The 13,963-nt window shown below is 39.9% G+C and overlaps 1 protein-coding gene across 2 annotated transcripts in view; it reads left to right on the top strand.

The window, feature by feature from the left end:
- LOC149451703 (heparan sulfate glucosamine 3-O-sulfotransferase 1-like) overlaps positions 1-12,630 on the top strand; it is a 192,126-nt gene extending 179,496 nt beyond the window's left edge. For both annotated transcript variants that reach the window (XM_089690282.1, XM_089690281.1), the window contains one exon: positions 10,583-12,630. In XM_089690282.1, the coding sequence (XP_089546408.1) occupies positions 10,694-11,614 (921 nt within the window). In that variant the 5' untranslated portion in view covers positions 10,583-10,693 and the 3' untranslated portion in view covers positions 11,615-12,630. The remainder of the gene's footprint in view (positions 1-10,582) is intronic.
- Positions 12,631-13,963: the final 1,333 nt, after the last annotated feature.

Genomic DNA, 13,963 nt, shown 5'->3' with positions numbered 1-13,963 from the left:
ATTAATGTAAAAAAAAAATAATTGTGGCTTAACAGATGAGCGTACCATGTTTGTGTTTAAATATTAATTAATACGAAATCATAAATACTTGATGTTATAATTATAAATGCTAATTTCAGCTGTTTGCTTGGTCTATGGAAGTGCTAGTTATTTATATGCATAACAGGCAGCTGGAAGCAGAAAACAAACATTTGGTAAGATGATGGGCTTTGTGTTTATACTTATATAGGACAACCATGACTCTCATGAGAGACAGAACATGTGAATATTTTTATATGGAATTACCTCTACTTCTGTCTGCAACTTTAAGAGTACTGAAAACTGCTGACCGGTATGAAGTGCAAGCACCTGTACCTAACACATCTTTTGATATCCTCTGGTACACCTGAATGTTGGACTGTCCTAAATGGACAAGGCTCCAACACTTTCTGGTAGTGCTGAAAAGTGCCGTTAAATAGAGTCTCCGCTCATTTTCTATTGGCCCGTCACTATGATGGACTGCCTCACTGGCCAACAGGAGTGTGTGGAAGAAAGGGGTTGGGCAAGTCAACACTGAGTTGGCTCTGAAACTTAGCCTGATCGGATGGACCAACATTTGATCAAAACAGGAGATACTAAAAGCTTCTGCAGGTATATGAGGAAGCTTTCAATATCCTTTGGTTCAATCAACTGTAAGGCCATTCTGATCAGGCTAAGATTGCACTTACCATCAGCCAGAAGCTCTCAATATTCTTAAAGTTACAGAATACCTTTTATTTTTTTTTAGTCTGGAGAAGGGCTTTAACCTCTGGTATACATATTAAAAAACAATATTTCATATTTACCTGATGTAGCACCCTTTAGTGTGGTACTACAGTAGTGTAGGTACATTTTTTGTTTATGACCCATGGTAACTGTGTGAGTCTGTAACTAGGTCGGGCTACTGCAGGTCTGGCTGGATGGCTTAAAAGAGAAGTGAGGGATTTTTTTTTTTTTTGCCCAATCATACTTACCTAGGTGGATGCAGCATCCAATGGTACATCTGTCCCCTGCCAACTCTAAGTGTGAGAACTCAGCAATCACAGGACCACTGATCACTGAGTTCTCACATCTGCTCTAAGCAGAGAGTGGGACTGTCAGTCACCGCTCTCTGCTCTGCCCCAACACACTCAATGGAGCGCTGGGCTGTGAAGGGGGAGGGAGTGGCTGGCTCAGGCTCTCAGCAGATCGCTGAGAGGCTGAGCCAGGTGGCATTCCAGACTCTGGGGTGGATCCTGACTTTGAAGTTGACAATCAGCTTTAACCCGCTGTTAGCTGAAAATGTGTCACAGGAGTGCAGAACGAATTGCATCCTGTGATACACAGGAGAACTATAGCCAAAAGAGCTGTAATTATCCTTTAACAGGTTGGGACTCTATCACCTCTACCTGCTTCTGGAAGACCATGAAACCTTCCAGAAGCCAGTGGGTGGAATGGGTGGAGACCTAATCTGCATGTTTATGGGAATCTAACCAACCCCAGGTTTGAAGGCCCTGGTGGGACCAACTCATAAATATGGGAGAGTCAGGCTGGCAAGGGAACAAGATGGAAGATGGAGTACTGAGGAGACTGTCAGTGGCCTGGGAGGGGTCCCCTAGGTCTAGGGGGGGCTGGGCTCAGGCTGGTTCAGGAGGGTCCATTCAGCGTCAGAAGCAGGACACAGTGTGTACATCAGCACACCCAGGGATCTACAGGGGGAGAGACTTCCACAAGTAGCAAGCTTTCAAAGGAAAGCACTTTGCATAATCCTTTATTCTTGTCCTAGGAGATCTTCTTCAGAGCAGTGAGGAGGGCTGGTAGTGTCGGCAGGCTGTGGAGATGGGAGCAGTTTTACAGGGGAGAGGAGTTTTCTCTGCATGTAGTTTGCAACAAGCTAAGATGACTTTCAGAGGGGCTGTTAGTCCATGACCTGTGAGCAGCAGTTACTACTGATCTGTAATGACAGATCCTGGACTGATATTTTCCTTGAAAGTGGTCAGTTTCTGTAAAGACGAAGTAAATTGTCCCTTTGCATTGATTCAGTAAAGTTGGACGTCCCATAATCCCTATTACCTTATCCAAGTTGCATCCCCTAATAAATACCAAAAACCAAGCTTCAAGTGTGGAAAATGTGTGTTGCCTGGCTGTGCAAAGTTTAGAGGGATCCTGAAACACAACAGCCCTCAGGAGGGTAGCGCTACACTGACTAAAGAATTAATTTTTCTATTTTTTTAGTTCTGATCATAATGAAATATATGTGCACAAAAACCATACATTCCCTTTATTATTCAAAATATATGTTTCATAAAGGAAAACTCAGCTTTGACATTTTCTCTCCCAGGAGTAGAAACAAGGTACAACCATGCAACTATTATTTTCTATCAGAGGCCAACAATGGCAGCCTGCATCTCACTCTCATAACTAGTGATGAGCTTGATGTTCGAGTCGAGCAAATTTTTTTATTTCACCTAGTCTGCATAGTTGCCATTGCTGGATGCTGAATGACAATGTATTACAATGTTGGAACCTTTTTTTTTTTTTTAATTAAAGGACTTGTCCAATACAAATTTTTTGTTGTTGTTCAATTGAAAGAATTTTTCCAAAGTCAGTCGTCTTTATTTTTTCTAAATTTAACTCTTTAGTGAATGGGTAGGGGTAGAAGTACTCATTTACAAAGGGGGGAGGAAGCATCAGGGTGCCCCCTAATTTAAAGTGGTATCCTGATGCTAATAAGCCCCCTTGCCCGCAGACTCCCACAACCACTGGACCAGGGTTGTGGGGAAGAGACCCTTGTCCCCATCGGCATGGGGACACCATCCTAATGCTGAGAGCACATGGTCTGGTAAGCTGTAGGGAGGGGGAGGGGGTCGCTTGATCATCCCCCCCCCCTTTCCTGCCCTGCCAGGCCTGTCCTCAGATCAAGGGTCTGCTAGGAATAGAGGGGGGACCCCACGCTTTTTTTCTATTTTGGGGGGTGAGGTTCCCCTTAAGTCCTTCCAGGCCTAAAGGGTATGGCTTTTAGGGGGGACTCTATGAACTTTTTCTCCCTATATGTGGGAGGTAAGGTTCCCCATAAAAGCCCTACCAGGACTAAAGGGCCTATTATAGCTTTTAGGGGACACACAACACACCCTTTTTTCTAATTTTTTACTGTAGGATACCTCCTAACCTTCCTTCCAGACCTAAAAGGTCTTGTATGAATTGGAGGGGGGGCCCCACGCTGTTTTTTTTTGCTTGTTTGTTTTTTAAATGTCATTTAAAAAAAAAGTCATTCCTGCTGCAGCAGGTTCTATACATTTTACAGATGTGCAACTTTGCAGGTAGTTTAAGGGGACCCTCAGGCATGATATTTAAATTTTTCTTTTTTTTTCTTACAATAAGCAATAAAAAATAACTGCCCCTTTTAAAAACGGTACTTTTTGAATTTTTTTTTTCACTGATTTATGTCCCTCAGGACAGTACCCAAGTCCCCATCTCCCTTTTATGCCCAATAACTTGCATATAAGCCTTCAAAAAGGGCACTTTTGAATTTACAAATTCGAGTCTCATAGATTTGCATTGAGTTTGAAATTCGCGCTCAAACATTCATTAGGTTTGAACATTCAGCCGCGAACCAGACACGGGGGTCTTCGGCCCTTCACTGCTCATAACCAACTGCCTTTAAAAACTATTGGTTTGGGAGGGCGTGAGTCAACATCCAAGATTTTCAGGGATATTGTAAAGTACATGCACCTGGGTATTCTGTATGTCACTCACATTTAGTTGGAAAAGAATTACTATAAAGCAGAACCTTACCTGGGGGTTTCTAAGGAGCACTTGCCATAATGTGTAAGTACACATGGCATACTTCCAAGTTATGCCAAAAGTACTTCTTATTTTGCCCTCCTTCAGCAGTCAGAGGTCCATGTTCCCTGTTGCCACTGCCTTTTTCTTGTCTGTTTCTTCCACATCCAGCCTTCTTTCTTTAGCCATTGGAAAGCCATTGTTTATATAATTTCTATGTATGTGCTAGAGTTATATTATCCCAGGATCCAGCTTCACTGTAGCCATCTTATTGGAGTGTACACCATGCATATGCCACAGGCAGTGTACACAAAAGGAGGAGTAGAAAAGGTTTTATTTTGGCATAAGAGACGTACAAATAATACCAAAAAAAATCCTATTAAAACTTTTTTTAGACTTCATTTCTGCTTTCAGAAGCAATTGCATGTAATAAGTTCATTTCATAGAGATGCTTCTTTTAAGCAATCTTTCAATTGAGAACTCTGAAGGTGTACTTTGTTTGTCAGCAAGTTGCTTGTATGAGTCTTGTCAGATGAAAATTAGCAGCCTCAAATCTGTCCGCCTTTTTCCACTTTAACATGCCGGAGACTCAATATATTGTGCCCCGATGAGAAAGAAGGTCATGGGATATCACCTGTTTTAGAGTTATTTGAAATGTCTCAGCTGGAGACTCTACTTAGAAGCAATCTTCAGTGTGCGTGTGGGTAAAATATGATCACAAAGCGCATTATTTCTTGTCACCGTGCCACCTGACACCATTTGCTATACAGCACCAGACTATTTCAGCATCTCTCTGCCAGCTTGTCAGGACTTCTGTATTGGAAAATTCCGGTTAACTAGGGCAAGGAGTGACAATGGAGCCATGACTGGCACATTCCGTTGTATGCTAAAGTTTGGGCATTCCTAGTCACAGATTGTATACATTTTCCAAGTAAAAGAATTGGCATTAAAAAAAAGTAAAGTAGTAGGTAGGTAGTAAAAAAAATAATGTGCATCTACAGGCAACACTAATCCAGCCTATTTCTCCCATACTTTCACTATTCTTTTTTTTTTTTAATAAGAAAAGCCCTTCAAAGTTCTTTATTTGCTTACCTGACTCTGCTTCCATGTGGCCCTCCATATCACCTCATCCACTAATTGGTTAGTCTGTGCCCACAGCTGACCAGTCTTGTTGCCACCCTCTTCTTGATGTCTTGACATGTCTCCTGGAGACTTAGGGACCTGTGAGGACCCCACTGATAAATAGTCAATGGAAGTGCCCACATCAACATGCACCTGAAAATGGAGGATGCAGATACAACATGTCACATGAACTCATATTAAGGTAAGTATTCTGTGCAATTAGCTTAGATTTTAAAATATAATTGGGAGAATTATCAAATCAACATTTATCTGGGGGGGGGGAGGGCAGCTGGGAAGGAGAGTTAAATATGGAATAAGCTTATGCACAATGACTCAGAATTTTAAAGACTGTAAAATATCAGTCATCCTTGGCAACACCTTTTACAGAAATTCCAGCCTTTAATACTTAGTTTTCTTGTAGCAGCCTTTCCACTAAGCATTGAAAGTCATGATAATTTACCAAACAATTTTCTTCTCAAAGTGTTCAAACAGCGTACCTAGATATTGCATAGGTGTGCAATCCTCGTTCCTTTGCATGCCATAATTTCATAACTAATAATTTTCATGAATCAAATTGTTTTCCCATGTAATGGTATTCTGTCTCCTAGATGGCGAGGCTTGCAAGGCTTCATTTTCCCATCTACTCACAGACATTTAAACGAAACCTAAAAATTTATATTAGCTAGAAGGGAGCAGTATTCGAAAGAAGAAATAACACATGAAAAGTCATGCAGTCGATTTTGTTCATGGGCTATTATACTGTATGCATGTATATTACAAACATTGATAGTATAACCAGGGAGTGAATAATACAGTGAATAAAAATGGAACTTGATAAAACCTTTTTTGAATTAAATGTTTTTGATTGAAAAATTTTGATAAATTCCATAGACTAATGAACCTGCTGCATACATTATAACTGAATTGACACTCATTTTTTTCTTGCCTAATTATTATTTTCCCACTCTTGTTGCAGAATGCTTGTGTTCAAAATGATCTTAGGTCGCCTTGCATGCACTGTCGTCTATCTACAATGTTTCAGTAATTGATGTTAATTAATATCTGCAAATAATAATTGCACATTAAAAACTGCAGGGATGTGCCTTGTTTAAAGAGTCTCTTAAAAGCTCACCCCCTTGACCCTTTTATACTCACCTTTTCAGCTCTCCCCTCTTAGCATTAAAGTGTTATTAAACCCACAACAGTAAAATCAGTCTATATATGCAGTAAAGAATGCTTGTTATACTCACTATGGAACCTAAGGGGTCACTACACTGTATTGTGTAAAAAGATGTTTGATCCCCCTCTTCTTCTACTGATAAAACAGCCTTGGGGGCAAGCTGCACATGCTCCGTTTGGTGTGTATTTCTAGAAAGTTTTTTTTCCTTTGAAAGGGTGCATGTTATCAGCACAGGGCCAATCCACACTGTCCAGGCATAGAGTCAGGGGTCATGTAGCCTCATAGGACAGTCAGGGGAGAATGAAAACTCCTACAAGCTTTAACCAGTGCCCTGAGGGACACTGATAGACGTCACAAGACTGCTATATACTGCTGATGAGAAAAGGCATTTAGCAATTTATATTTACTACAATATTTAAATTTCCATGTTTTGTGTGCTCTGGGAGACCAGATATAATGAATGCAGGGTCCTGGGTTTAGTAACACTTTAAATTAGGATATTGTGAGAAGAAAAGATTTTATTTTACAAAGTATTTTATTGAGTTTTTACTTTATGTAAGAGGGTAGTACAAAGCAAAAAAATACCTTTGAAAACACAAAGTACAAAGAGCATTGAGGACAAGGAAGACAATTTCCAACTGACAAAGGATGGTAATGCATATGGACCACAGTACCGACCAGATGTATTGACGCATGCAAAATTTGAACATCAATGTAGCTATAAAACAGTCTACTGGTAATAAGGGCCACCAGCCAAAACTCTGCTTTGCCCCCTAAAAAAAGGGGGAAAAGAATGAAAGGGGAAGGGGAGGGAAAGGGATGACGTTCCAAGGTCTAAAAAGGGAGCATCATGTAAGAGAGGAAAGGAGGGAGAGTGAAAAGAGGTCGCCCAATCTATCTCAGTGGGCAGTGAAAGAGAGGGAGAGGAAAAAGAAAGTAGAATTTGCCGGGGGGAGAGTAAAGGGACAGGGAGAGTGGCCCTTGCTTAGCTCAGGAATGTGCTGTACCTACATTCATAAAGAAAGCAAGGAACAATCTGGATTCTCTTGTTCATTGTAGGTTATCCATAGGTCCAAGAAGAAAGGTTTTTAATTGCAGAAGACTCATTTTATTTCTCTTACCTTCCTCCTTAAGGCTACGTTCACACTAGCCTTGTGTGCAGGCGGCAGAAAGGCGTTTGGTAAGCGTTTTTACCGCTTCCCAAATGCCTCTGCCTATTCTGCACATTACAGCACATGGTGCTGTTCTAACGGGAGCGTTTGCGTCGCGTCGCGTTGCGTCGCGGCAAAACGGACGCCTCTGGACGAGTCAGGAGGCTTTGAAGCCTCCTATTCTCGTCTATGGTGCCGCTCCGCAAACGCCCGGCCGGCGTTTGCGGTGCGGTTGCGACGCGGTTGCGGGGCGTTTGCGGAGCGGTAACACCACTCAAACTGCATTATAGGCATTTGTGGGGCGTTATTAATGCTCGGCAAACGCCTAGCAACTTTCGCTAAACCGCGCATGCGGCGTTTGCGGAGCGTTTGCCGAGCGTTAATAACGCTCTGCAAACGCCGGACCAACGCTTGCCAAACGCTATAGGGCGTTTGACAAGCGTTGGCAAAACAGCCTAGTCTGAACGAGCCCTAACTCTGTAAACTTTACACTGAACTGCCTCTGGACAGCTCAGTAAACAATCTTGGCATCTGCCACAATGAATGAACTTCTGTCTGCTTGCATGGGAGTTACATCATCCTGGCCTGGTCAATCAAGATAACTAAAAATATCAAACAGGGCGAAAGCTGGAAAGAAGTTGCCGCCAAGATATCTCGCGGACATCACAGTGCTGGAGGGGAGGTGAGTATAGTTCCACTATAGTTCAATCTTCTGTGTTTGGTAAAAAGCACATGACCTCCTTCAAGGATGCATTGTTCTGGTCTGAGCAGCCAGTTGCCAAGTCCAAACACCATCATGTTATGGAGGTGAGAAAGTCATCAATTCTGTGTAAGCTCCAACACCAATGACATGGAGCTTGCACACTCCTGACTCAAACAGATGAACAAAACAGCGAAGAAGCATAGCAAAAGGGAGTCTAAGTGGGTAAACTTCCAAGGACACAGTCTCTTTATGATCATTTTGTGTAGAGATATTAACTCACTTAAAGAAGAAAAATTAATAAACTGCCTACATTAGGGCTCAGATTTACATGTTGGGAGCACACACAAAATTGTGCACTTTCCTGACATGCAGAGAAAAGCACTGTACTTTAGCAGGCGCGCAATGGTGCTATTAATTGTTTATGCAAATGTGTGTTCACCAAACCGCCTGGTGCTGTGCATTTGTGAAAAGAGACAGGGACTTTTTTACAATGTTTCTTACACCTATGGATTACCCTATACACAACTCAGGGGAATGCGCAGATACATGCCTGCATTTTGTTGCAACTTTAGTTGCGAGTTCCCCAACCTTTTGGACAAAATTATTAATCTGTTACTAAAGACTTCACAGCAGAGATTAATTAGTAAGCATGTGAACACACAATGGGCAATTGCCAGCAAATTCCAGGAATATACACCACTGGAACACTTACAGATCAAGTGACTAAAAGCTGCAGAAGTCAGATGATGGCAGCTTAGTGAGCAGTCTTAATAATTCTCTTTGGGCTGTTGGACACAAGACTGCATGCTAAGGTTAATAAAACTTATATTTTCATTACATACCTTATATTAGACCAGTAATGTCAACAATGCATCCCTGAGCTTCTCCATGCAGTGCTAACAGATCATGGCTGGTAGGACGGTGTTGTGCATAGCATTCTGAAAACTGTATCTAAAACTAAACATTTTTGTAAGTTTTGGCTAGAGTTAAGGTAGCTTCCAGTTTTGATTGCAGTACCTCAAATATCTCCTTAGAACATCACAATCATTAACTGATGCCATTTTAGGTTAAAGTCTTTTGATTTTTCTTGTTAAACAGCTGGCAATCAGTCACTTTCTTGATGATAATTAGCAATTGGCCAGCAGTCGGGTTTGCTAATTAACTGTTGGCCATGACACCTCTTTTAAATGTACAGGGCGGTCAGTAACCCTCGGAAGCTATGAAAGTCCTCTTATTTTCCAAGAGACGAACTCTGGCTCAATGTCAAGCCACTTAGCCAAAACTGAGCATGATTATATTACTCAAGCAATAGTTTAAGTGAGATTAATTGAAGTGAAGAATAACCCCTGAAGCAGTAGAGAATAAATTAAAGGCAGAGACTGATCTACGTGTCAATCACTTTGAATTCCATTGAGACCAATTTCACTTTTATCAAATGGTTTTGGCATTCTGAATAGGAACAAGACTTCAAAGTAAAGAGATAGTGGTTAAAATACTTTGTTTTGAATTTTAAATTATTGTGAAGTATTCAAATGTAAACTATAAGGAAAAAGGTGTTCATTGATAGGCTGACAATGTGGAATGTTTTTGGGGGGGCTAATCCTATGACAATGTCCCTGTGTGTGGCATGAGAATGACTGGCAGGCCTTTGTGTCAAAAGATCAGACCAAATTTTATGTAGCATTCTGTTCCTTGGCTGATAAAATCAAGATGAATAAAAGTAACAAGGCGTTTTTCAATAATTCCTCCTATCCTGTGAAGGGCAGGCATGGAACTGTGGATAAGTGAAAAGAAGATCATCTGTGGGTCTGAGTTTGTTTCCAAGCTTTAGGCTGCTATTTATAGAGATCTTATCACTTTCCAGATATTACAGAGATGGTGACACTTTTTGTATTTTGAGGTAAAACATTAGAGTCGTCATAAATCCCACACCTACTTAAACTCATCTTTGCCTCTCTGTCAGAGCATCCCTATAAATACCCATTGCTTTTGGCCAATGTGGGCAGATGTGGTCTTCTCCCTGGGCAACCGATCACCAGGCCTTAACACTGTCACATAAAGGAGTGCAAAACATCATCATTCCCATGTAATGAATAGTTTCCCTCTACTGCTGATCTGGTTATAGTTCAATATTTTGTTCTCAGGAACAATGGTCACGAGGATAGAGACTGCAAATCTCCCTAACAGTGACAGACGGCAAAGGCAACCTGACATGACATCACCAATCAATCTAAAACAAAAAATGTTTTCGCTATAGATACACTTTAAGAACATGATAGATTTTAGATTACTATTGTCCAAAACCTGTTTTGGTTAGCTTTGTACTACATGTGCCTCATTATGGAATAAAACAAATGGCTTTGGTCATCCTTTATTAAAAAGAACAATCTAAACTGGAATTTTCAAAAGATCATGCATTATTATCATTGTAGGGAATGAGACTGAGTGGCACCATTGTCCCAGTGGTGTGCAAAGGGTACAATTGTTAACATCCAAAGCCAAACTAGATCCATAGTGCTTAAATATTTTGCTTAATGGGGCCAAGTATGGCCACCTTTTCACTATCACACATGATCCCTATGTTGTGTTGTATGCAATTATCACTGTATGTAAATTAAATTCTAACATTCTTTTTTCCCTCAACAGATGGCACTGGATAGCATTTCTAGCCCTCTGCTCTTCACCTGCAATACTGCCAAATACACATGAGATTATCAAGGGTCAGCTTTTAGAACTGATTTGTCCACCTCTCTCTACATGGCCGTATATTTGGTTGCCGTGCTGCTCCTACTGACCCCGTGTCAGCCAGTTCCTCTTGATTTCCCACCTCTTTCAAATTCTTCACTATTCCTTGAAGAACTTAGCAATACTACTGAACATTACTCCATCCAGCCGCCAGGTACAATCCGCCGGACACCTCAGACAATCATTGTCGGAGTTCGGAAAGGTGGGACCAGGGCTTTGCTTGAAATGTTGGACATTCACCCAAACATTGTAGTAGCTGCTACTGAAGTACATTTCTTTGACTGGGATGAAAACTATGTGAAAGGGATTGAATGGTATAGAAGCCTTATGCCTTTCTCATTTGAAAATCAAATTACTATTGAAAAGACTCCAGGTTATTTTACATCACCACTGGCTGCTGAAAGGATTCATAGCATGAACAGCTCAATTAAGCTGCTTCTAATTCTTCGAGACCCTACAGAGAGGGTCATATCGGATTACACCCAAGTTTATTACAACAGACTGGAAAACCACAAGCCAGTGCAGCCTTTTGAAGGAATCGTGATTAAAAATGGTGCACTTAATACCAAATATAAGGCAATCCAAAGGAGCTTGTATGACATACACATGGAGAGATGGCTGAAACACTTCAGTTTAAATCAGATCCACATAGTGGATGGAAATACTTTAATTAAAACACCTCTTACAGAACTGCAGAAAGTGGAGAGGTTCCTTAACCTCCCTCCTAGAATAGTATCTTCAAACTTTTATTTTAACCAAACCAAGGGGTTCTATTGCATCAGAAGTGATGGCCGAGAAAGGTGTTTACATGAGTCTAAAGGGCGTCCACATCCTATAGTAAATGAAACAGTCTTGGAGCAACTTTACTCTTATTTCAGAGAACATAATCAAAGGTTCTACACAATGGTTAATCAAACGTTTGACTGGCACTAGCACCAACCACCATCAAACAGAGAAATCTGTGGAAAATGCCAAGCTGTGATTTAAATCCGTGAGATGCTGTAAAAAGTGGAAAAAGAATTTTAAAAATGTACTTAATGGCCATAAAGCATAAACATACAAAAGAAAAAAAATGTGTTTACAAATGAGAAAATATTGAGCCCAAAACATTTCCTTTATTTATTGTAAATAATGATATGCAATGCATTATTCTGATTTGTTCTATAATTTTTTCCAATTTATATGTACGTAGACACCTATAGAAAGATTGTGCAGTAGAAATTGTTTGAAAACATTTGATATTGAATTCCTCTTTGCTACGGTAACAAGAGCCTAAAAAAGAAAAAAATTTCCTATGTTAAACCGTGTGTAAATGGAAAAATAATTTTGTATTACTGCTAAGCTATATGTTACTGTCTTTAATGAAAATTTTATTTAATGTTCTTAGTAAAGGTATTCTGGGATAGTAGGAAAATGTGACACTCTTTTGTATGTTTTATTTAACTAGCAAGGACTTGTTTTGCACCTGTTCAACCAGCAAAGTGATCTGTGATGACCACCATTTTTTAATTTTTTTTTTCCTCTGTCCTTTTTATTCTTCAGTCTTTGCCCTGTCATATCATCTTTTTTTCCCTTTTCAGTTTTTATTTTCCCTTTTCCTTTTTCTTTTCTTCCTGAATCCTTTATTTTTTCTGCTTCATCTCTATAGTCTGAGACCACTGCATGGCCCTCTAAATGACACATAATATTGATTATATGTTGTAACATGCTGGTGTGAAAACCATTTTTTTCTGTCCCTGTAACTACCATTTAAGTGACTTGCACCTTGTTGAATTAGCACTTTCTTCTCTGAATCCAAACCTTAAAAAAAAAAAAAAAACATAAGATTTTAAATGGGACCTAAATAATTTGTACAACTGTATATTTGGAAGACTGCATCAATATGCAATAATGACTTTTACAGACTGTATAACTTCCTCTTTAGTTGAATACAAATGAATATTTCTTAATAGTGGTCTGTGTCCTTGCTCTGTGTATGCCATACGCTCTTTATACAGCACTATGAGTAATGGTTTTAATAGAACTGACAGATAATTAGCATAAACCACAACGCTGAATGGGACCTGCTTAAAATCTGTTCATTCCATTCTCTTTACTGATGCTGATGTAGGACTTTAACTTTATAGAACAGTATATATCTGCCTCTCATTGTCTTTCCACTGCATTCACTATTGTTCTACCATCAAGAAAGATCCATAAAGAAAGCCAGTAATGGTTGTGCAGAATTAATAAAACATAATGTCATTATATATAAAGGGATTGATTAAATATTTAAATGAAGGCAATGAATATAATGGGTCTAAATGAAATCTATATTTCTTTTTGCTTTTTAAGCCACACAATACTGGGAGAACAGTATCAAGGCTGGCACAGTGTGAATCAGGTACTGATTCAGATCATTTGACTCTTTAGAAAAAAAAAGGGCCCCCCTACGTATTATGTGCATGTGAACCAGCTGTGTAACATAACCCCAATGCAGTTTCAGAAAAATGGAAATACAGAAACCTGCTGTTTTATGGGGACTCTTTTTATCTAATAGTCCTACACATGTATGCGAATTTATAAAAAAAAAAAAAAAAATAGGAACTTGTTAATGGTTATTGCTACTCAACATTTAGCAGATAAACAGGTCCAATCCCTTAAACCCCCTTTACTGCAACAGTATCTTCTCCTTACATGATACACATAGATGAAACTAATCCGTCTTCATAAGTTGTACCTTTTTATATCAGCAATCTATCCTGTACATCCATTCAAAGTGTACAATTTACACAGAATCTCTCAGCTCTAAAAATCAGGGGGTGGGAAGCTGGAGTTATACTGTGCAGAGCTCAGTGACAGCTGACTGGAGGGAAGGGACACCACCCCCCCCCCCCCTTCAGACAGCACAAAGAAACAGAGATGAGGCTGTCAATCACAGGCTGAGTGCTGGAGCTCCCTCTCCTGTCACCTTTTTTCTTGGCATCAGGAAAACATGTAAAAAATGACTCATGGTGATAAAGGAACCAGGCAGCAGAAAGAAATGACAATTAGTGCTTAGTGCTCTGGACTGAGACAAGAACACACTTGACTTTTCATATCTCAGGTTTACAACAAATGTAACTCTTTAGTATATTCTATGGTCATACATTCATTGAGCGTAGAGATGCAGGTAAAGCCTTTTAAGGGTGTCTGTTGATAGACTGCATATAAGCAGCAAAGAAGGTAAGAAAAAGTCATTGTATTTAGTTATTGTTATTATGGGATGCAGCATTTTAAAGAGAACACATTTGGATAGAAACA

The sequence above is a fragment of the Staurois parvus genome, unplaced genomic scaffold, assembly GCF_062004578.1.
Source record: "Staurois parvus isolate SC_StPar_1 unplaced genomic scaffold, SC_StPar_1.0 ptg000525l, whole genome shotgun sequence".
Taxonomy (NCBI): domain Eukaryota; kingdom Metazoa; phylum Chordata; class Amphibia; order Anura; family Ranidae; genus Staurois; species Staurois parvus.
Note: the sequence above shows the minus strand (reverse complement) of the source record. Positions and strands in the feature narration are given on the sequence as shown.